We start from the raw sequence: 25,377 nt of genomic DNA on the forward strand, positions 1-25,377 counted from the left end.
TACCATAAGCGAGTCTATAATTTGTCGTCTGCTACTGGAACCACATTAAACTACTGTATTTTCTTTCCACTCAATCTTGCAGTTTGATAAGCAACTACTTCATACTTATAAACAGAACTAAAAAGTGAGTCAAATAAAAGAATAATTGGTAGTATGAAGTATGGGAAATAAAACATTGCTAAAACGAGACGAGCTCTCATATTCTGCGGTCCTGGAAGCTCGTCTTTCGAGAAGTCATGAAGGAAAATATGGTGATAGATACAGAACTCTGCCGTGATAACATGTGTGGAGTAAATAATCATCGGAGTTCTTATCCATTTGTTGTTGGAAACACCTGCAACAAAGAAGAAAAAATGTAGTTCTAAACAGTGATAATAAAAGAGCATTATTTACGTAAGATCGACACTGCCCTTAGAAAACTGTCTCGAAGTCGAGTTTGTCATTCTTAAAAGTGTTATTACAATACGCAGTTTCTCATTGTGGTACCATTATATGTCGCAACGACTTAAAAAGTCGCACTTGCCGCTAATTGTCGCGCTATAACCACTAGATGTCGAAACCGCCGCTAAATGTCTATAATATAATGACGTTTTAATGGCGCACCATTTTCCCTTGCCGCTAACGTTTACTGTGTGTCATTAAAAAAGTGTTTCTTCGATTAACCTATCGTATTGACAACTTTTCCATCTTGAGAAAGTATAACAAATGAAAATTTTAAGACATATGCCACAGTTACGTAGACTAATCAAAAGCAATTTTTTGAATATGACAACTGTTAACAACACTACAAAAAAACAACATAAAAGTGAATTGGTCTGTAAGAAATTATGCAATACCATAAATATTTATGTTTGTTGATAGTATTAGGTATCAAGAATGATAACAAACCATCAAAGAATTATGTGTGAATACTGATAGAACAAAATACTAGTATTTCATCATATAAATGTCATATTAAATCATGTAGAAAATTAGAAATATTTTGTAAGAATACGTGTAATGTACGTTACTATTGCTTTTTATCATTATTTAAATACTTTTTGTAAAATGTGCCCATTGTAGACCAATCCACTTTAAAGCTTTGTTCATCTTGAGTCGGCAGAAGGATCGGGACATTCCTTTCTTTCCCAGAGCTACTAAATATAAACAAACATTTATTCAATGTTAATTGTATATAAGTACCATTAGCTGATACATCTTGCGACATTAAGCGGTAGTGTTGCGACATTAAACGGCACAGGGAAAACATGCGACATTTAACGTTATATTGCCACACTAAACAACAGAAGATTTTGCGACATTTATCGGCGGTTGCGTTTTAAACCTAAAAACATAGAAGAATGTGCATAAAAAGTCTCTTACGCAAACTTTAGGAGCTGTGAGCTTGGGAAAAAAATGAAGTCAGTGCACGGCTGGTAAAAATGTTGAAGAAAACCCAGTGAATTTAGTCACATTTAGTATAAAACATGCCAATTAACACATAGATTGACTGTGAATATTTACGCAATACTAGTATTATTATTAAACTCTGTAAACATTTCCATGCATTTTATTCTATGAATATTAATGTATTCTAATGGCGATGGGGGCCCTACCGCTTAAAACTTAAAGATATATAAAGTACTATATATATGTGTGAGTTTTGTTACTTCTATCTAACTGATAGTCATTCTTGTAAAATAAGTTATTGTAATTTATTGCATCAGGGAAGACCCGTTGCTAATGTTGAGAGAACTTGTGGGTCAACCCTTTTGCCAAATATGTCATGTCATTGTATTGTAACTGTCTACATGTATGTATATGTCTTATTTTTGGCAATAAAATATGTTTAAATCAAAACTTAAAGATAATTGTTTTAAATAAATGTTTTAATAACGTTACCATTCCAATATGCATAAATAGCAGCGAAAGAAAAAGGGACGATGAACAACATTTCGCAGACGAGAAATGACTGGTACCAGGCCGGCGGTTCTGCTACCATGGAATCCCCGTAGTCCCTTGTATACGACTTTACTACATCCTTCAACTGTTCACAACAAATAAATAAATAAATAAGCAACTATCAATCGATTTGTTCGGGACATAACTCTAAAACTATAAGAGCTATCAACATGAAAGTTTGTAGGCAGATAGATCTCATTGGATGAAAGTGCAGTGCAAAGAACCATAACTCTGTCTTGCCTTATTTTGGAGTTATTGCCCTTTGTTCATTTTTACACTTTGAACTTTGTTCACAATAAATAAATAAATAAGCAAACCCCCACCGACCGACCAATCAATCAATCAATCGATCAATTAAGGAGTTGCAGTTAAAATCTCAAATATTACCAATCTGTTGTACAAGCTTTTTGTTATTTTTTACTTCTACCGTCCCAAAATTGGAATTAATTTCACATCCTTTACCCTTTACCGCATGTTTCCACTTGTAGCTTAAAACATGCATGTGTATTGTTGTATAGTAGTGACTTGAAGCAATTTAACATGTTATCATGAAGAAAGAATAATGTAGAAATAAAGATAGTTGCCAAATACCATACACATGTATTAAGGGAACCACTGTATCACTTAGTGCGAGTCTAAACAATTCAACTTGTAACATATTTTAAGATTACAAGCTTCATATTTACTTCCGATCATCACTGTATCACGTACGAGTAGTAAGGGTTTGAACTGTTCATTATTTAGCGTATGAACTTTACCGATGAAATGTAGGTCAGTTTTTAAATAGATTTTGACACTGTACAAAGTATGTTTAAATAACAAACATGTACACATTTTTAAGATATACTATCTTAACATTACGTTGTGTTTAAAAATATAGAGATAAATAATATACTTATATAATGTTCTATAACTTGACATTTCGTTTAATACAAAAGAAAGAAAATCCTCATACCTGTTGTGGAAAGAACCAGTCTGGGAAAATAGCCTGGGAATCGAAGAATATTGCAAAGAAAATATGACTGCCAAAATATAATAAATAAACAAATTCAATATATCTCTCCATGTTTAGTACATTAATATTTACACTTATCCGGTGATGTAAACAGTAAACTTACTGCTATTCATACTTATTTATATTTACTCAAATAAACGCACCCGAACGGTGTACATGTATGACGCGGTCAATAACACTCACGGGTCAGTGAGTTTTTGGGTTTAGCGTAGTAGAATGCTGCTGTCTATGGAGGGCGTTCGTTGCCAAAATTCCAGACATGTAAAGTGTTCCTTTTTAAAATGACTTTTGAAAAAGCGAACTTGTATGCCTACCATTTTTATTGTATACCTCTTAATTCAATCTTTTAATTGAAGGTTACCGCCTTTATATAACAAGTTTACATATATATCGTAACAACTGACCTAACATCTAAAACGACAACAAATTTACAAGTTCGTATCTTCCATTGCATGCAATACATGTGCATGTTTGCACACTTATAGAATCTGAAATATACAAATGAAACGTAAAACTCGAATACGGAAAATAGAGTTTAAGAAAAACGTGTTACCAGTTGTAGAACTACAAGAGTACGTTAAACACAGTAACATGTTTTAAAATGACAAAAAGTAGATTCACAAAGTTAAACGATTTTAAGTCAAGCATAACGCCCCGCCCCTCTCGGAGTATTTACGAACTTCTATTGCGGACAGGTATAAAACGGCGCCTCTCCCATATTTTTAAATAAAACTGAAGGACAACATACGGCATTTTTCATAACATACTCGTATATATGTTACATTTGTTACAAAAGTTTTGTCACTAGCAACATCACTTGAAAATTGCTGATTTTACCATTTATGATGAAGATAACTTATGCAGTACCTTATTATTTAATATCGTGTTCTTATCAGTTACAAATGATTTATCATTTTAGTGATTATCCTGTCCGTGCTCTGCCTAGTGCCCTGTCCTGTGTTTTGTTTATGGTCCGCCTGGGCTTCTTGCCACTTGTTCTTGTTGCATGTTCATGTGGGGTTGCGTTCATTGAGCGCCGCCTTTCCTTGTTGATCTTGTTTATCATATATTCCTGAGAAACATTTGGAAATTTTTAGGGGAAACAATGACCAACTTCAATTCTGTATTTATCTATTTCAAGGGAGTAATTTTATTGATAATGTAAAAAACCATCCAATATTCTTATTGGTATCATTGAAAAATGTATTGGCACAAATTTCATTTTCAACAAAAACTATGCAAGTATATTTTAAACGGCCACCGAGAGTTCCTTTCCGAAATCAAGAAAATACTTATCCGTAGCACATATGTACAATCTTTAATAAGGTATTTTCAGTATGAATAAAAACTGTTTGCACTTGTTCATTATCGCTCATGTACAGACTCAATCAAACCGAGTCTGCATTTCTTATGTAATTTTGTAGTGATTAATGCTTCCGAGGGATCACTTTGTTTCCAGATTTTTATACTTCACAACAGCAGGTGTCAAGTGCCATGTGGCAGCAGTAAAAAGTTGCCCCGTACTTCACTTCAGTGTTGTTATATTTTTCTGGTCTTTCGGGATCATTGATGCCAGCGCTATTAAGTGTTGAGAATTGAGTACAGTTCAAGCCGGTGCTAGAGGGCGTGAGGAATGTTGCACTTGTTCATTATCCCTCATGTGCAGACTCAATCAAACCGAATCTGCAATTATTATGTAATTTTGTTGTGATTAATGCTTCCGATGGATCACTTTGTTTCCAGATTTTTAATACACTTGTTCAAAATTTATGGTCTTAACTTCATTCAATATTCATTTTCCTTTTTGAATAAAGTATCTAAAGGAAGCGACGTTATTTTTTTCCGAATATAATTATTATGAGTGTGGATTTAAGAGAAAAAAAAATAAACAACGATAAGTTAGAAACAAAATTTTTAATACTTCTACGTAATTAATTTTCATTTTTAAGGCATCACTAGAAAGTTCATTAAGGATTCTTAAGTACTATTAAGTGTTGAGAATTGAGTACCGCTCAATCCGGTGCTAAGGGGCGTGAGGGATGTTGCATTTATTCATTATCTTTCATGTACAGACTCAATCAAACCGAGTCTGCAATTCTTATGTAATTTTGTTGTGATTAATGCTTCCGAGGGATCACTTTGTTTCCAGAATTTTTTACTTGAGTCTAAAATTATCAACGCCGCCTTTCCTTGATGATCTTGTTTATTCATTTCTAAAATTATCAAAAATTGACCAAGAAATAAAACAAGTAAGTAGGGGGCGCCATGTTTCTCTTACTGAATTTCAGAGTGTGTGTTTTTTTTTTTTTTTTACTTGGGGATCATATGCCGTTTTTCATGGTATGGCACTTACGTGTCACATTGAAGGTTCCATGACAATCGCCATATTAACACATCTGCGGATGTTTCAAAAATTCAAAATTGTACCAGTTCATGTTGAAATTTTGCTTAAGCCGGTGCTAGGGGGGCGTGGACGATAACTTGCTCTTTCCATTACCGTCCATGAGCAGGCTCAATCAAACCGGGCCTGCAACATTCTCAATTTTGTCGTTTTGAGCGTTCTTTAGGGAAATCTTACTTTCTCTATTTTACAGAAAGTAACATGATAAACTTTTTTAACGAAAAAGTTAATTCATTTTGATTTTAATTCATTTTTATTTTGAGGCATTATATAATTATATATCATAAATCGTATTAAGCACACTTTTATTTCAATCCAAAATTATCAAAATTACGAAATAAAAAAAAAAGTTTGGAGGGGAACGCCGTGTTTTTCTTACCAATTCGAGAGTGTTATTTTCAGAGTAAAAAAACAACAAAAAATTCAATACATCTATTTAATTCATTTTTATTTCCGAGGCACTCATAGAAAGCTTATGGAGTAATCTTTCATTTTATACCAATAATATTGGACTTTTTATAGAAATAAAAAAAAGTTAGAATGGACGCCGTGTTTTCCTTCACTTTATTGAGAAATAGGAGAGAGGCGACGGGTATTATACCTGTCCGTACATTTCCGTGATAGAAGATCGTAAATACTCAGAGAGGGGCGGGGCGTCATGCACGACTTAAAATCGTTTAACTTTGTGAATCTACTTTTGTCATTTTAACATGTAACTGTGTAAATGTACTGTTGTAGTTCTACGACTGGAAACACGTTTTATTAAATTATATTTTCTGCATTCGAGTTTTACATTTCATTTGTGTTTTTCAGGTACAGATATATATCTACAAGTGTGTAAACATGCTTATGTATTATATGCAATGGTAGATACGAACTTGTAAATGTGTGTTAGGTCAGTTGTTAAGATTTACATGTAACCTTGTTATTTAAAAGCGGGTACCTTCAATTAAAGGATTGGATTAAGAGGCATATCATTTGCTGTGCACGAATGCAATCAAAAATGCTAGACATACATGTTCGCATTTTCAAAAGTAGTTTTCAAAAGAAACACATTACATGTCTGGAATTTTGGCAACGATCGCCCTCCATAGCTGTCGGCTGTAACAAGCCCCGCCTCCTTATCATAAATGCCTGCTTAACCTGGTACATCCATACAAATACACGTTTATGTTTTAAAAAAGTTTAAAACTAATTTAAATTTATATACAACATAAAAAAAAAAAGAAAAAAGAAGAAAAAGAAGCTATCCTCCGACCGTTTGGAACAAATCATTTCATTTCATGCTAATTAAGATAAGAAAGATTTATTGCAAATTCTTGATATATACTCAGATTGTCCCGCCTGTATTATAGTCAGAACATCTCTATGATTGGTCAATATCATTTCCCTTTCGTCGAAAGAAGTCAAGACATCCCAACATTTCGTCCAAATGATCCTGTTCCATCGTTTAAGTATATGTTATATATTTTAGCTTTAAAAATACACGCTTTTATGTCGGATAATCAGGCTAAAAACCACATTTTCTTTATTATATTTGTGTAACACTATAAAAATTTTACACTGGTTGTAGGTATCTTGCCGACTGTTGAAACTTGAAAGCGGTAACCGGACACTATAGTAAGCACCAGTGCAAACACTAGAACACTTATAAGACCACAATTACATGACCGTAATTTATTTATTACATACATTGTCAAAACTAATATGAAAATATAGTATCGATAATAAAAAAATCAATAATAGTAAATTTTTAATAAGCTGGAGGCATTCGACTTTTTTGTTTTTGTATACTTAACTACTTAAAAGGCTTCCACTGAGGTTTTATGGGCACTGTATGGAAGTATTTTTTGATATTTGTGTTCAGCTTTATGTTGGTCTGTATCAATAACATTCACTCTTTCTATTTTCTTTGTTTTCCCGAATAATAATTTTATCTGTAATGGAATATGGCCTCAAGTAAACCTATTTTATATTTGCATATTTTTTTCTTATTTTTAAAGTACCCCTGTTGATCATATGTAAAAATACAACTTTGAAAAGTTTGGACCTCAGTGAACCTCCTTTAAACTTAAATGAAGAAGAAGAATTTAAGAACAAGACGACGACGAAGAAGAAGAAGAAAAAACATATGAAATTGTTCAAACATGTTATAATGATCATTAAGTCTTTGTCGCCTGGCTAATTTCAGTTTACAACAACCATGTTAGAAATCACCGGGCTTTTTTACTCTTTGCATTTACAGGTCTTGCACGTGCATTATCTGTCCTATATCTGGAACTAAACAGGGCATCTATTAATAAAATCACAGGCACAATAAAATATGGAAAATAAATAAGTCCAAGAAGTGCACGATCTTTCATGGTCTTTGGTCCAGGAAATTCGTCTTTCGAGAAATCATGTAAGAACAAGTGATGATATATACAGATCAACACGGTGGTCACGTGGGTGGAGTAAACGATCAAAGGAATTCTTATCCAACGATTTTTCGAGATACCTGAAAAAAGAAAGATAACTAACTTGTACTACTTGATATCTACAAATAAAATTTGTATTTCAGATTATGGAACAGAACAGATTTTGTACAAGTATGCATCGTCATACAAATGTAAACAATTTTACAATACATAAAAAACATAAATCACATTATTAGATATAAACGTGTCCTTTTCAAATGAATTAATATATTTGTATATAAGTTGTATCTACTATATCTTTGATAAGACATCGCATCTGTTGTATACCCAGAAATACCTATCTTTTTGTGAAAATTTATATTCTCATTAATTTTATTTCAATAAAACAGTGATAAACAACAATCCAGGTAGTATTTTCTTTCACAACTTTTCAAATATTTCATTTCTTTTACCGGGTAAAGTGTTGATGCCGAGTATCTCTCTAACACGCAAGCACGAACGCACGCACGCACACACATTTATATCTCAAACAAACAAACAAACAAACAAACAAACAAACAAACAAACAAACAAACAAACATACAAAATGTGACCGTAAGAAGAAAATCAGTATCTTTTTCGTATATAGTGAACGCGAAAGTATTTCTCATTGTTCAAACTTCAATAGAAATATACTGACCCTCGTCTCCCACATAGAAATAAACATTATATGTATGATTTAATGTAACCAAGAGTTCTGTTATTTCCCATGTACTGTAAAGGTGTCGTTATATTTCGCATTACCTTTCAAGATTGCGTAAAGTGCCACAAAGAAGAACGGAAACTGTAGCAGAATTTCACAGACAATAAACGACTGGAACCAGGGTTGTGTCCCTTTCATCATAGAATCACCAAACTCATTCATGTACCAGTCCACAAGGTCTACTGCCTGAAAGTAAATGAGAACAATGTTGATCGAGAGAACGCAAATGTATCTTAATAAGGACTAATATCACATGTACAGTACGATAAATATAAAGTGTTTTAAACACATGAATGCATAAACTATTTGAAACATATTATTGCTTTTGACGTACAGACGATAAATGTCTGGAATACAAACAATAAATTGACTATTGCGACTCTATAAATATCTAGGAAAAAGGAAAAATATTTTTACGTGCAAAGCAAGAATTTGTTTGGTTTTCAGTATCAAACTATTTACAAATACAAAATTGAAAGTTTACAAAACATTAGACCAGCCGTTTACAGCTATCGTGTTTCCCCGATTACATAACATAGCTCGATAAAATAATCGCCCTAAATTATTAAGATAAATGTTATCAATTTTATATTCATCAATTTATAATTTTTTAATTATCAAATATGTAAAAATTTCCCTAAAATTGCGATCTCGTGAGAGAAAAAAAAACTGAACTGTTCAAACTTGTTTGTCCAGTAACATATTCATGACAGTGATCATCAACGAAACAAAAGTAATAAGTTGATCAAAAACGTTTACGTTATTCAGTTTTCTTACCGGTTTTGGATAAATCCATCTCGGCAAAACTGCTTGCGAATCTATAAATATTGCAACTGGAATATGACTGGCAAAATATAGCAAATATATCAAGTCAATAAATCGTTCCATTTTTAAGCGGCGTCGAGATAACACACTCTTTTGAACTATTGTACCCGGTGTAATCAATATGCCCGTACTCGTGCGTTTAACCGACGGCGTAATCTTAAGAGTTACTGACACGAACTAATTTGTCGGTACTAGTTTTAAATAGAGGATATTTGCTTGTTTGCATGTAAGATTGAAATATATTTCACCGAGTGAACACCAGATGCAATATTTTCACGAGTGGCGTAGTCACCAGTGAAAACATAATAGCTGGTGTTCACGAATGAAATAATTTAATACATAAAAATTTATACTATTCTCAAAATAAATGATAAAGTTTTATCCTCCCGAACAAAATCTCTTCGCCAATAAATGACACAGTAGACAATTTTCCCGTAAAATTTGCTGCGGGGGAAGGGGTGGGGAAACGGGGGAGGGGGTTGACCTTTCAATATCGTATCTATTATAAAGCGTTACAATTATGTTAAATATGTCACAATCTTAAGTGGATTTATGACACGCTTAGCTTGAAGAAATATTCGTCATGATAAGAAAACGGGTTGATTCTCTTATCTTTTCTTAATTTTAAAATTCTTACTAACTATAAATTAACTTGGATATTAAAAATGTATCTTTTTACGATTTCAGCGATTTATTTTTTAGTTCAAATTTTTAATGCAGGAGGTAAGCACTACCTTATAAATAGAATCTCACTGTTTCATTACACGTGTTTTTGTTTGTTTGTTGTTTGTTTCTGTTATATGTATAAGTATGGTGTCGTATTCGAGCCATAACCATACGAAGTCTTACACAGTCAATTCAATTTTAAACAAATACACGTTTTCGTTGAGATATATACATTTCTTCAATAAATTTTTTAAGTTATCAGCGTTTTGTATTGAATACAAGGGGGGTAAACTATATGAAGAATTTATTACAGAAAAAAATCATTTCTTTTCAGGGTCGCCGCCAATGGGATTTGACAAAACTTTTAATGGAACGGCGATGACTTCATACTATTTTTTCAGTCATGATTTAGAAACTTGGACAGGGGCCTTGGTAAGATTCTTTAAATAGGAACCATGTATGAAGTAGGTTCACTTAATCCAAGTTTTCTTGTCGTATCTAACCCTTATAACCATCGAAATGTTTGGACTTTTCGACAGGAACGCTGCATATATAGTCTTTACGACTGTAAGAAAAAATAATCCAAACTTAAAGCGTATGAAGTTATATATCTGCTGCAAAAATACTTTTGAATTTTGAAGAATAATACTTCTAAAATACATGTACGAAAGAAACATGTTTGTATATTTCCTTAAGAGCAAATGGCGCATGCGCAAAATCATTGTCTCCTAATTGCAGGATAATAATTCTTTACGAAACATTTTATTCCGTTTACATGCACAATTCATGTGTGTTTAATCATCGGGTCATCTTTCGTGAATCTTTCATAATATCATGGAATCAACATATATTTTACTATATATAGTTTATAGAAATACAATGTACAAATGTATTTTATAGATACATATCCGTACTGACTGGACCCTTAGTCAAAATTATCCTACTTACTAGTATTTTACTGACAAAGTATGAGCATATTAGTTATATAATGTTAGAGTATGTTTTCCGTTCATATTTTAAGTGTAAACATGCCAACATACAAAATGTATTACTGTAAATCCGGTATTTTTCGCGATGTTTTAATTTTCGCTATTATTGGCGAATCGGTCGCGTCGCGAATTCATGATGCCGCGTACATAACATACATTATAAAAAATAAATATGATTAGTACTTTAAGTAATTACGATAATATGTGTCGCAACCATTTGTTGTATAAAGACAACACATTTAATTAGTTTCAACGTCTTCATCGGAAAATCAAAATTTGTACTACAAGCCTTTATCTATATAGAACATCTATAATTCAGTCAATCTGCTACAGGTATCGTGCAATATGTTGGGAGGTTACTTGGCAGAAATCAATACAGAACCGGAATATGTGTTTGTAAAACAAGCAAGCAAAGATCGTGAAGGTAATATTTAAATCACTCTGTAAAAAAAAAAAAAGTAGTATAATCTTGCATTTATTCTTTTAACCTACGTTATGGTAACTTAAAGCGGGGACATGTGACTTATTTAGCTTCTTTGGTTGACTGAATTGTTTTCAGGCATAAAATAAGTCTTTTTGCCCTCGTTATTTAATTTAATGCCCAAGAATTGCTGGATGGGCATAGTAATACGAATGAGAATAAAGTTATATTATTTTCTTACATTTCTTATTTTAATGTGTCGAATTCTACATAATGAAATCAAATTTTTTATTGAAGGTATAAGCCGATGGGTGGGTCTGAGTAACAAACGTCAGGGAAATGTGTACGAGTGGGCAATAAGTCACACTGTATATAACTCTACGGTATTTAACATGTGGGCTACCGGTGAGCCGGATCACTACAATGGGCAGAAAGACGAAAGTTGCGTGCTCCTTGATAAATTTGACGGCGATGGTAAGACGCATAATTTTGAACTGGCTGACGTCATGTGTGACCGAAGAGAGAAATATATATGCGAATATAAGTGAGTAGCCGTCTAAAATTGATTGAATTGTAAACTTAATTTCTAAAATTAAAAGTCCTTCTGCTAATTAACGGACGAGTCAATCAAGGCATGCGTTTATAAGTATATGCGTTTATTATTCCGAACATATCATATGTTTCTGATGATCTTTTTTTACTGAAATCGTTATATAAATATTCTTATAATGCTACACGTTTGTAACGTCACGTTTCATTGGATAATTGTGACGTTTATATAAACCATATTACACGACTGCTGTCAAATTTGAGAAGTACATGTAAATTCGTTTTTTTTTCTAGCGACTCGGGTTATATAATTATTCAAATAAAGGTTTATAAAGGGTCATATAACCGGCCATACTATCTTTATAACTCAAACTTGAATTCTGGTTAAGATTCTTTATTATCATCTCAACAATTCTTCTTTTCATGATCAATACATACGTACAATACAATGACTATACATGTATGAATGACAACTATATACCGTTTATTGAGGTTGTGTTTTGCCTCATTTCGATTAAAAAGCTATTTTTTTCTTTATAGTCCACCACAGATACCGACATTGGCGTTTGGAAAGTAAAATCGAACACAATCTCTTCACTCTAATATCTATATGTATATAATACATATTAAAATTGAAACCGAAATTGTGTTGTATTGATATATTCAAAAGTAGATACAGAGGTAGGTGGTTAGGGTGGTATTGGGTGGATATTCTTAGACATATTGGGTATTCAGGATGGACGTTGGTTGGGCATGTTTTTACTAACTAACTAACTAACTAACTAACTAACTAACTAACTAACTAACTAACTAACTAACTAACTAACTAACTAACTAACTAACTAACTAACTAACTAACTAACTAACTAACTAACTAACTAACTAACTAACTAACTAACTAACTAACTAACTAACTAACTAACTAACTAACTAACTAACTAACTAACTAACTAACTAACTAACTAACTAACTAACCAACCAACCAACCAACCAACCAACCAACCAACCAACTAAACCAACTAACTAACTAACTACCAACCAACCAACCAACCAACCAACCAACCAACCAACCAATAAATAAATAAATAAAAATGGACGATTGGTTGATTGATTGATTGATTGAGTAAGTGAGTGAGTGATAACAAACAAATACATATCTAGATAAATGAATAAATAAAACATTGACTTTGTCATATATAGCATAACATCTTATTCACCCCGTACTGAAATATTTTCATTTAATGCGCAAGAAAGACAACTCGTATGTTAACAAAGTATGCGTTTCATAAAATTCCTTCCCCTGTTCCATTATAAATGTTATATCAATCAGATTATTGTATATACATTGTATTTTCGAAAAAACTTCTTCTCGTTTAAATATCATACGTAAACAAACGTATTCTTCTTTTAACAAAATGTATATTAATCATTATGAAGCATGCAATTATCAGGAAATCTGATATCTTAATTTTATTTGAATAAGCCGGGGCTCTTTGTAAAATGAAGTACTTAATCGGTTACTTCCCTTAGAAACCAATACGCCTTTTATTTGCTTTTGTGTTGTACAAATAATTCTACAAATTTCAAGGATTAACTGAATGAAACTGTTCGGGATTAACTGCTGCAGAGTAAGTTTTTGTATTTATTATGTAGATTTTCTAGATTATTATGTAAATAATTACGTTCTACATGTATATAAATGATGGCAAACTACCGCGTTGTTGGACCGTTGTTAATGGTTTTTTTTCGGAATATTCATACTGACCAGTGCATTATATTCACAATGGGAGTAAGGGAAATTTTTCGTGTATGATATTTAACGGTACCCTTTGTAGTTCGCTGGTTTTTTTAAGGATAACCACTTAACATTAACACTATATAACCTTGCATTTCGTATTTATAGAAGTGGTGAACACTTTATCAATCATTAGCAACGCAATTATGCGGATATCATCATGATAGTTACAAAGCATTTATAAATACACCTGTCAACACTTTCATGCACTTAAAATAAGCTACATACTTCATGTACACACAGCTCATTCCTAAATCAGATAATCTTTAATTTGATTAATAAAACAAAGTCTGTGTTGTCTGTTATTACAAAAGGTATTAACTGAAATAAGCAAGCTATTAGGTAACGTAATTTACGTTCACCTTTTAACCCATTACTTCATATACACGCCTTTTAACGCCTTTTTCACCCCCCCCCTTTTTGTTGTCTCAAATGATGAAAAAATGCCTTATTTAGGCCCCAAACACTTGGTTTTGTTTGAGAAATGTTGTTAAAAAAAGTGACCTCTTTTTCGGCGCGGCCCCCCAACCAAAAGATACATCAGGGGGTTGCCAGAAGGGGGATGTGCCCCCTTCTGTTTGGGGGGTTTGAAGGGGGGCGGAGTCCCCCTCATCGCCAAGAAAATTTTGGGCTTGTGAGAGGCTGTAAATGACCCCAGATTGATCATAAGGTAACGTGTAAGCAACGCTGAAAAGCATTTGACTCTATCTCAATCCATTGAGAAGTTTGCAGCACTTTGAAATCAATTTTGATGGAAAAAATCAACGCAAAATAGTGATTTTTGGCAATTTTGAGATGTCCCCTCGTTGCCATGGTAACAGAAAATTTAAGCCTGAGCATGTTGTTGCAAGGGCAATGGTCCAGTCAACATTTGTGCCAAGTTTGATTAGTGTTGAAGCAGTTTTTTATAATATTATAGCAATTTGAACTTGTAACGGGAGACTTTTCAATGAAACAGCCATTTTTCACAAAATGCTCATGAAGCAATGGGTTAATGAAAAAAATAAAAAATTACAAAACAACAATTTTTCATCAAATTTATATGACAGGCCATGATTAAACATGAAAAAACGCGATTTAGGGTAATTTCAAGTTTTTCATCATTTTCTGTTAACCCATTACTTCATATACACGCCTTTTAACGCCTTTTTCACACCCCCCCTTTTTGTTGTCTCAAATGATGAAAAAATGCCTTATTTAGGCCCCAAACACTTGGTTTTGTTTGAGAAATGTTGTTAAAAAAGTGACCTCTTTTTCGGCGCGGCCCCCCAACCAAAAGATACATCAGGGGGTTGCCAGAAGGGGGATGTGCCCCCTTCTGTTTGGGGGGTTTGAAGGGGGGCGGAGTCCCCCTCATCGCCAAGAAAATTTTGGGCTTGTGAGAGGCTGTAAATGACCCCAGATTGATCATAAGGTAACGTGTAAGCAACGCTGAAAAGCATTTGACTCTATCTCAATCCATTGAGAAGTTGCAGCACTTTGAAATCAATTTTGATGGGGGATGTGCCCCCTTCTGTTTGGGGGGTTTGAAGGGGGGCGGAGTCCCCCTCATCGCCAAGAAAATTTTGGGCTTGTGAGAGGCTGTAAATGACCCCAGATTGATCATAAGGTAACGTGTAAGCAACGCTGAAAAGCATTTGACTCTATCTCAATCCATTGAGAAGTTGCAGCACTTTGAAATCAATTTTGATGGAAAAAATCAACGCAAAATAGTGATTTTTGGCAATTTTGAGATGTCCCCTCGTTGCCATGGTAACAGAAAATTTAAGCCTGAGCATGTTGTTGCAAGGGCAATGGTCCAGTCAACATTTGTGCCAAGTTTGATTAGTGTTGAAGCAGTTTTTATAATATTATAGCAATTTGAACTTGTAACGGGAGACTTTTCAATGAAAACAGCCATTTTTCACAAAATGCTCATGAAGCAATGGGTTAATAAGAGGCTTTAACACACATTTTTTTAAAGCTAGAGGACACATATTGAATAGAAATTACTAATATAGAAAAACATGTAGGCAGAGCTTTATCAGTTTGACTCGTTATTGTAATTTGTAATTAATGTAACTTACGTGTAATTACCAGTTAAAATGTTTAAAGCTATTCCAAACCTGTCTTTTATAATTAGGCACACCTTGTTAACTTATTACCTGCACATGTCCTAGCAATATTCCTCTGCAGAATAAGTTTGGTCTCTATACAGAACAGGTTAAATTATTCACCAGATAATTCCTGTACAATATGATTTAACTATAAGTACAATATACAGTATATTGAAGAAATTATAAATATTTAAGTAATTATAAATATTTATTAATTTATATCACATGAAAATAAAGAATAAATGTAATCATAAACCATTTCACATTCCTAAGTATTGACCTCTCAGTTACATATATAATGCCAAATCAAGAACCATATGAGGGGAGCACATCTATGATCAGTGATGTTTCACCTGATATAACATAGCCTATAAAGGCCTCTTCTTTATAGACCTCTTCCCAATCGAAATGTTCTTTGAAATAATCCAGTCTTCCCAAAAAATCTGAACTTACACCAGCTTTTAGTTTTAACTTCCCATTTTAGCAGTATAAGCGACATCTTTTCCCAAAATCAATAGGCTTGGGCAAATTAAGTGAGAAAAAACACTGATGGTTCTCTGGTAAATTGATAAACGCTGATCTGGTAATCTTATCAAGGGCAAAGGGGTCATATAAAAGAAAACCCCGCTATCACCACTTACAATACTAATGGGTTTCTTAAAAAAATCTCTAGAAACCAAGATCCCATATAACGATGCTCTACACCGGGCATGTGAAAGAAAGTACCAGGATCGCTTCCAGAACTGAGGAACTGCTGTATTCATTTGGGGTTGGGTGTGGGGGATGGTTGGGGTGGGGAGATGTCGCACAGATAAAGGCAGTTGTTGCACAGATAAAGGAAGCTATAAACAACCAAAATGTGACATTACATTAAAGTTATACTTTTATTTTTTAATCGTAATAAATAATCATGTAAGTACATTCAATATATTATAACTTTAGAGGCCAAATATATGAATCTTACATAGATTAACTGGAGCACTTAAAAGATAATAAAGACATATACAATGTAAAAAGAATCAATGTGTGCAATTTCGAAAGTAATTGAATTAGAAGCATTTAACTACTTGGCGTTTTAGAATGTACCTCTAAAAAGTAATGATTTTCTTTCGCCACTTGTGCGATCTTGGTCTTGTTTTAGAAACTCTTTTCAAGAGTGAGACTAAAAAAAGTGTTGAAGCAACACATTAAATTCCGTATTCCGGTATACATGTATAGAGGACAAGGCACCTAATGATTAGGTGCTAAAATTCCGTCTTTTATCCGCCGAAATGTACTTTAACCATATAATATGAGTACATACCATTAATTATGGGATGTCACGTGTAATGTATGAGGTGAGTTAAGTTTTATCATAGAACAGCTGTGATCGTGAATGTAGGTCTCTATTTAATCACATAGTACATTACAAGATGTCAAGGCATTATTTGGCGTGTTAGACGAATTCATTAATGTTATTGAGAGAGTCATTGAGAAGGACATTGCTCTTTGCAGACATGAAATACAGCAAGGAATGAATTAAATACATTTCATATACTATATTTGAAAATGCCCCGATCATCGGTTAAAGAAAACGATTGCATTCTCTTACGTATGTTTTGAATAGTCAACTGTCGATCTTTACTTAAATATTTTTTCTGGGGTTTCTTCTCTCCGAAACCACTCCAGGCTATAAAATATGGCTTTCCATGCCGTTGACCTCTTGCTCCACAGAACCAACAGCTATTTTTGCATAAAACAGCGCATCCAGGTATGCATTAATGGAGAACAAAATATGTATTAACGGATATTCAAAGGCAGGTTTACATTAATGGAGAAGAAAATATGCATGAACGGAAAAATTCTTATGTCCACGCGCCGTTGTTTCTCTTTTAATTATGTGTGTTAGTACAAACAGCTTTATGCAATAACGCCACAAACATGTGGAAAGCTTGTCACAAGCAATGGTTTCTTTATATGAATAACCAATTAAGATTGATACTTTTATGCAAGAATAGCGCTAATGTATTTTTTTCGGGCATTAACATCTGCAAAAGTTTTCAGAGTTATAAAAAGTCTCGCCCTGTTGGTTCTGACTTAAAATGTGTCATTGTGCTTCTGCAAATGTTAATGCACGAAAAAAATGTGCATTAACCCTGTATTGTATATGAATAATTTCGATATATTCGGCAGCTTGTCTAATTTGTCTTCGTTTTCTTGCCAAGAAAGTGGCCTGAGGACAGTCTAAAGCGTGATTAAACACACAACAGCCTAGGTTATATCTATCTCCTTACATGTTTTTGGTCTTGGTTTTGACCGTACTTGAACAAAGATTCTATAATAAGGAAACTCGGATCTCAAATGTTAAAAATTTTACGTCTTTATTTGAAATTATGTAGATTGTAACTGGTAGTCAGGGAACACTGTTAGAGTTTTATTTTCCAGGCGGTTAACGATGCAGAGTTCTCGGGGATTATTCCGTGTTTGTAAAATATCTTTTTTTACAAGGCATAATATTAAAAGTCAACTGGATAGGGTTGTTCTACAACAGCGGAGGCAGTTAAGTCATGAAGGCATGCGGAATCCAGATCGCTATGGAAAGTTTATATTCCGGACAGCATTATTTACAGGAACTGTTCTTGTTGGAGGATTTGTGGTCAAGGTATGTAAAACTTTATTTGATTGGTCCCTGATGCTATAACTAGACTTATAAATGCAATTAGCTACATGTCGTTTGCAAAGAACTTTAGTCTAAAGTCTTCTGCGTAGTTAAATGAGCTTAAAGATATGTTCGCCACCTCGTAGAGTAGATAAAGTTGATAACTTGGAATCACATTTTCCTCAACCGTTGTTCGTTCGTTCAGGTAATTGATTTGTCCATTTACCTTACGAAGACCGATGGTTCTACTCTTGTGTCTTGTCTATAATCAACCTAGCAACAAAGCTTCGATACAAGCCAAACGATTCTTTTAGAATCCTTTTAAAAAGTCAAACACGACCAACATGACAAAATGGCGGCCGAGAAGCTAATTTCCAGTTGTTTTTCCTATTATATATAATTCTGCCCTAAATGTTACTAAGGTTTTATTTAACACTGTTTCCAGAAATTAACAATAAGTTGTAGTTTCTTTCTTAAATTATTTCCTTTTATTTGCGATCATTTTATGTATTTTAAAACCTGGTTTTTAACATGTACTTGTCTTTAGTTTCTGAAGCCGAACGTTCATTGTGCTGTTTGCTAACTAATATTGTAGTTAAAAGTAAAACGTTGAACAGTATACTACTGAGGACCAGGGAAAAAAGCAACCAGATGGAACGGTGCTTGGCGCCACGGTTCTTTGTCTGTCAGGGCGTTAACAAAAAGAGAGATCTCTATTTTGTGAAAAAGGTATCTCGAATATTCCTCCTTCATTTTTAGTCCTTATAAAAACTAATTTTTACTTAAGATGGATGTTTGCAGGTGTTTATCTTGGTCGCTTCCTGATTAACTTTATCCCCCCAATTGCCAAAATTTTTATCAAGTTGTACCCCCTTAATTTTCGTTAAGATGTAGGAAAAAGGGAACTTTTTCACCCATAAAACAAAAATTAAAAACATTTTAAAAAAATATTTTTTGTATAACTGTAAGGGGAAAAAAGACCCAACAAGGAAGGGGCTTCACTGAATGTACCCTAAGTCGCCAAAGCAAACGGTTTGCGAAAAGGGCCGCAGGGACCAAAAAAAAGACGGCGCCACAAGGGCAAAGCATGGTTGTGTTGGGGTGTTGAAATTGATTGTGTTGAAAAAGTACCCGGTTTTTTAATTTTTATCCAAACTGTTAAATTGAGTCATAAAATTGCCAGAAAAAAACCGTCGCTACATTTTTATGTGTGTTTTTTGTTGTTTCCCTTCCCAAAATAAAAAGGTTTAAATTCTTTTATCGTACAGATCGAGACTGGAAGTCCAGGCATGACGGTTGCCGTCTCAGTCGATGGAAAGATTGTCTGGACAGAAGGTATTTCCCTATAAATTTATCATAATTACATTTTGTTCTTCTTCTGTAAAGAAACTTTATTACCGGAAGAACGAATATATATTTTATAAATGTTAGCAATTATATTTTTTTTCAGTTATCCGATAGGTACACATTGATGAGTTAATTGAAAGGTTTTGGATCTTGACATCTTGTTGTCTTTTATCTCAAAATGCCACTATAATAATTGTTTAATTTGCACCAAAAACTATTAGGCGAGTGGTAATATGTTAGGCATTTCCCTCTATGAATAGTAAGAAAGTAGCAATGTAAATGTTATATGTTAGAATCATACTGATCCAATTTTAAATTGCTATTTATCCAAAGGTTTCTTAGTGTGTTAAGCAGCTTAATATACGTTTATACTTTGAATATATTAAATGTATCTGTTTTCTTCTGTACAGGTTTTGGTTACTCAGATTTAGAAAACCGCGTTAAGTGCACACCAGAATCAGTATTCCGTATAGCAAGTATAAGTAAGGCGATTACCATGGCGACGGTTGCTAAGCTTATAGAACGTGGTGACCTTGACATTGATAAGCCTGTGCAGTATTATGTACCCGAGTGTTAAAAATTTTAAAAAACGTTTTTGTGTCTGTATCATATTTAAAAATTTCCCATTTCTTTACATTTAGTAAAAGCGAAAGATGGTTCAGATATAAGGAATTAAAGTACCGATTATTAGTTGAAGCAGAAAATCAAAACTTTTAAAAAAATGTTTGAGACTAAAGATTTATAGTATTTTGGGTTTAATGAGTCTTTTACAGATATTCATGTAGTCGCTTAGCCAATAAAACCCTTTTTTAGTTCATCTATATTGATTCATTTCATAAGTTTAACGAAGTTTGTCTAGACGCTTTTAATGCGTTTGCGTCAGTCACAAATTTATTTTATTATTATTATTACAGGTAGAAATCACGACCCGGCAGCTACTCTCCCATTTAGGAGGAATTCGTCATTTTTTGAAAGGGTTTTTTTTAAAAAAAAAATGGAAAATCCATTGAAACGTAAGAACTTTAAATTGCTTTCTTTTTCCATTTTTATGAAAACCCCCATTAAAAGGGTTTAAATTTAGACTGAAAATTTTATGAAATGAGGGGTACTAAAAAAAAAGAAAGTCTTGCACACTATAGAAATATGCTTTTTAAGTACAACACAATTGGTTAAAAATACTAACGAAGAAAAATGAAGAAAACGTGAAATTTATATGAATTTTTAACCTAATTCTGGATCATCCCTCGAATACTAGTAGCGCAATTGAGAAAACATTAGTTAAAATGAGCCGCGTCACGACAAAACCAACATAGTGTGTTTGCGACCAGCATGGATCCAGACCAGCCTGCGCATCCGCACAGTCTGATCAGGATCCATGCTGTTCGCTTACCAACTCTATTACAAGTAGAGAAACGGTTAAAATAGTTATTTCTAGATAACTTGTAGTTATTGCTTTCATGTTATATATAGAAACAAACAATGGAAATAAGTGGTTAATTGTTTACCTGAAATTCTTGAAATGTTAAATCTGTCAAAATACCCTTTGTTAAAAGAATAGATTTTAAATTAAAAAGAAAAGGTAGAAGGGAAATTTAAAAGAAAAAAATTGGGAGTTTAAATCCATTGTCCCTAATATAACATCGCATAACTATTTTTTTTTTTTCCCAAAGAAAGAACCCAGAACAAATAAAAGAAAATGTAAGAAAGTTTTCCCCAAAAATCTGTACCGGGAAATAAAAAAGGGGAGAGAAACCCTGAAGAAAAACCCAAGGAGTAAAATAAACATTAGGGGAATATTACTTTTAACAAACATTACAAACCCTCAGGAAAGTCGGGGTTTTTTAAAGCCCGATCCTTAGTTCACAACCGGGTTTTGGGTTTTGTAGTTTTATTGTAAATTGCGCGGGTATATGGCGTCGATGAAAACCCCCGGGAACATAAATTTTTAAAAGGCGAACTTGGGGCTTTTTTTAAATATTGAATTAATAAATTGAAATTGAAGATTGAAATTGTAATAAAGATGCATGTCTTTAGATGAGCTATCTTTTTTATAAAAATCTGATAAATGTGTTTATAAAGAATTGAGGAATGTATACATATTCATTATCCTTTTGGTTTTTAGACTTGCAAATTTAAGAACTGTATCACCGTATCACCATTTTTCTATCTGTAACTAACAGCATAAAATATAGCGTTGTATTCTTTTGCACCTTTTTATGTATTTTACTATGCCAGGAAAATGATAAATGAGCTGCGTGACAAAACCAACATAGTGCGTTTGCGATCAGCATGGATCCAGACCAGCCTGCGCAGTCTGATCAGGGTCCATGCTGTTCGCTTACAATACCTGTAACGGTAGCGGACAGTATGGATCCTGATCAGACTGTGTCTGGATCCATGCTGTTGGCAAACCCATTATGTTGGTTTTGTCATGGCGCGGCTCATATTTGCTTTTTATAATGCTAACTTGTGCAATTGTAATTTCATGTACAGTGAATGTTTTGTTTCTTTGTTAAAATATCTGTGTGGTTCTATGATAACTTGAAAGAAATTTTATTGGTGTTGATACAGTTAGATTTTTATTTTCTTTTTACATCTTTGCTGTTATCTAGGTTCAAAGTTTCTGTACACAACTCACGGATGGACTCTTATAAGTGCTGTTGTAGAAAAAGCAGCAAAGATGCCGTTTGAGGAATATTTACGACAGACGTTGGACGAACTGGGCCTAGAAAATACATATCTGGAAGAACATCAACCTCTCATTAAAAACAGAGGAAGGTACATAAACACACTTATGTTTTTGTGACTCACAAACTATAGAAATTAACCAATGGTTTTTAGATTTGATGTCATATTATTCATTTAAATAAGTTAAAATATCTTTCTTCGAATAGTCAGTTTTCTTTTAAGATCTTTATTTCCAGGCATACATTTGATTTGTATGCCAGTATCTAAGTTAAATCTTAAACATAGCTGTTGCGCTTACTACCCTTATTACTCGTGTAACACATGACACACTCTTATTCTTAGAACTACTCTATGTCATGTTTCATAAGTAGAGGAAATATTAATCTACTGCTAAAAAAGTAAGACATACTGACCACATGAGAAAATAGTTCAGTTATTGCGATATTGGACGCATATAATTTACTTACCACTCATAAATACACTTCAAAACAGACAATGTTAGACGTATATAATATTGTTAACTCATAAACGACAATCTATAGGGAAAATTATGTATAAACCACCATCTGGTCATATCATAACGTGGACAACATAATTATATTCCCAGCAATAAAAGGTTTTATTAATGTTATTAGACATTTTGCTGACACTCATTATAAACGCCAATGTATGTCAGTTTCTACTAGGGCATTGTCTTTTCGAGTACGCATGCGTGAATAAGAACATGTATATGAGGACTGAGCTGAAGTTGTGTCATTTTTATATGCTATGATATTAATCCATAAAATTCCTAAATGACTTTACGGATAAAATAATCATTAAAATAAGTTTTTAAAAAAGGGCCGGGGGCTCTTAAAAGAACATTGTTTTTTTTGCCTTTGGGTTTTCAAAAGTCATTTGAAGAAATTTCAAAACCATTTTTTTCCTAATAGTAGTACCTTTTTGCAAAGGTTCTTTTGGAGTTTTATCTTACTTTGGGGTCCGTATCCTTCATGTATGTATTATGTATTAATATTTTCCCACAGAACAATTTATTTAAAACCCTTTTTTTTAAAAAAATAAAAAAAAATTCAGTATTGAAACTTTCCCTTTTTAACATTTTCTTTAAAAATGTTTATTATTAACAAAAAGGTTTTTTGGGAAATTTTTTTTGTATTTTATTTCTCCCTTCCCCAATATGAAATAAATCATTTAAATATTTTCAAAAAAGTAAAGAAAGGGTTAATGCTTCCCTTTCGTTGTGGGGCCACTATTTAAAAACAAAAAACAGGGGTAAAGAGAATCCCCCGTTTGTGGACTTTCCCAAAACAAAGGGCGGAGGGGGCCTTTATTTAAAAAACGTGTTAGACGCCCGCCCAAATTTGGGGAAATGCAATGCTTTTTAGTTTAACCAAACGAGGCCAAAATTCCCAATTCCCTTCTAGTAAACCTACAAGTACAGTAAAGGGGCAATTCAAAAGAAAAAGAAAAATCTTACTCAAACGACTCTCAAAGAATCAAAAGAAAATGTTGAAGACGATGATAAACTGTCTGGATTTCTTAAACCAGACACAATGAAAATGATGTGGACACCCTATGTGATCCCGGAAGCTAAGTGGGAAGGTATAGTCAACGCTGGATACGGTATGGGTTGGAGTGTTTGCCGGAACAAACACGAGCATGCATTCTGCAAAGATCAAAAGTTCTATGCATGTCATACTGGAGGTGCCATCGGGGCAAGTAGTGTCTTGATGGTTGTTCCTAGAGAAAGTGCACTTCATACAAACGAGAAAAACAAAGATTCAGAAAATAAGACTGATGGAATAATCAGTAAGTCAAATACTGCTCAAGATCTGCAAGAGGCATCTTTATTTAATTCAAAACGTCCAAAAGGTGTTGTTGTGGCAATAATTGCGAATATGACATCTGTTGGGTTAAATAAAACCGCTTACGATATCGCAAGAATATTTGAATGTGTTGGTTACAAGATGTGAATTATAAAAAACATGCAAGTGAAGTGACGTGTCTGTGATGGTTGTCTCATTTTGATTAAGTTATTTCTCCTGTAAACTATAATGATTATTATAAATGTTTCATCTAAAACATATATGCAGAACCGCCTTTCTGTAATTTTTTATGAATTGTCTAATGCATTAAAACGTCAACATCTATGTTGAAATATCTAATGGCTTCATTATAATTTATAATTCATTTTTGTTACCTGAGTAACTATACACCTAGCGGAAAATATGTGGTTTATATCGGGTACATGTGTACACGAATGCCTTAAACCTCAAGTAAGGCCAGAAATTTATCATAGACGTCAGCGTGTCAATAATAAACACGAAATGGAAACTTTTAATGTTATTTCGTTTTTATGTAATGCATCAAATGTTAAAGATTATGTTCTCGACAAGTGGGTGATTTACACATTACTTATATCATATGACATTCTGTTTAATTTATTATTTAAAGAAAAGATAGATTGAAAGAAGATAATTTTTAATTTTTAAAAAAATACGACGGGAGAGTCGGATGAACGAACGGACCGACCTGTATTAAAAAAGGAAGCAATGTTTGTTAATATAGCCGGTTTATTATGGAAAACTGTCTGGTAACGCAATGATTAATTACGGACTTCGTTAAGGGTTAAAACAACATACGTACATCGGTATAATGTAATTATTAGAATTATATTAAACTCGTCAGTTTAACTTTGTTTTATCCCCCTTTAAAATTTCGTAATTAGACAAGCCTTGTTTTTTAATTAAACAGGGTGTTATCTTTGGTAAGAGTATGCACTATCATTTTGGCTACTATGAAGATAATGACTTCCCCGTTACAAATTGAGTTTAGGCTTAAGACTTT

The 25,377-nt window shown here is 33.2% G+C and overlaps 4 protein-coding genes across 4 annotated transcripts; 2 read left to right on the forward strand and 2 right to left on the reverse strand.

Annotated features, from left to right (window-relative positions):
- Positions 1-7: 7 nt before the first annotated feature.
- Positions 8-3,077, reverse strand: LOC132727727 (sigma intracellular receptor 2-like). Its single transcript, XM_060713294.1, has 3 exons — positions 2,897-3,077; positions 1,882-2,026; positions 8-334 (listed from the first exon to the last, which is right to left on the reverse strand). The coding sequence occupies exons 1-3, from the start codon at positions 3,005-3,007 to the stop codon at positions 51-53; spliced, it is 540 nt and encodes a 179-aa protein (XP_060569277.1). The 5' UTR covers positions 3,008-3,077; the 3' UTR covers positions 8-50.
- Positions 3,078-7,024: 3,947 nt separating this feature from the next.
- On the reverse strand, positions 7,025-9,460 carry LOC132727726 (sigma intracellular receptor 2-like). Its single transcript, XM_060713293.1, has 3 exons — positions 9,294-9,460; positions 8,558-8,702; positions 7,025-7,854 (listed from the first exon to the last, which is right to left on the reverse strand). The coding sequence occupies exons 1-3, from the start codon at positions 9,402-9,404 to the stop codon at positions 7,571-7,573; spliced, it is 540 nt and encodes a 179-aa protein (XP_060569276.1). The 5' UTR covers positions 9,405-9,460; the 3' UTR covers positions 7,025-7,570.
- A 442-nt stretch (positions 9,461-9,902) lies between these two features.
- LOC132727728 (lithostathine-1-beta-like) lies at positions 9,903-12,610 on the forward strand. Its single transcript, XM_060713295.1, has 5 exons — positions 9,903-10,064; positions 10,342-10,439; positions 11,330-11,420; positions 11,715-11,961; positions 12,507-12,610. Exons 1-5 carry the CDS (start codon positions 10,007-10,009, stop codon positions 12,541-12,543), a joined length of 531 nt encoding a protein of 176 aa, XP_060569278.1. The 5' UTR covers positions 9,903-10,006; the 3' UTR covers positions 12,544-12,610.
- Positions 12,611-18,609: 5,999 nt separating this feature from the next.
- Positions 18,610-24,578, forward strand: LOC132727729 (serine beta-lactamase-like protein LACTB, mitochondrial). The gene is made up of 6 exons (XM_060713296.1): positions 18,610-18,700; positions 19,741-19,830; positions 20,253-20,414; positions 20,757-20,818; positions 22,418-22,645; positions 23,991-24,578. The coding sequence occupies exons 1-6, from the start codon at positions 18,610-18,612 to the stop codon at positions 24,501-24,503; spliced, it is 1,146 nt and encodes a 381-aa protein (XP_060569279.1). The 3' UTR covers positions 24,504-24,578.
- Positions 24,579-25,377: the final 799 nt, after the last annotated feature.

This window comes from Ruditapes philippinarum, unplaced genomic scaffold (genome assembly GCF_026571515.1).
Source record: "Ruditapes philippinarum isolate M1 unplaced genomic scaffold, ASM2657151v2 ctg10594_1_1_1_1, whole genome shotgun sequence".
Lineage (NCBI taxonomy): Eukaryota > Metazoa > Mollusca > Bivalvia > Venerida > Veneridae > Ruditapes > Ruditapes philippinarum.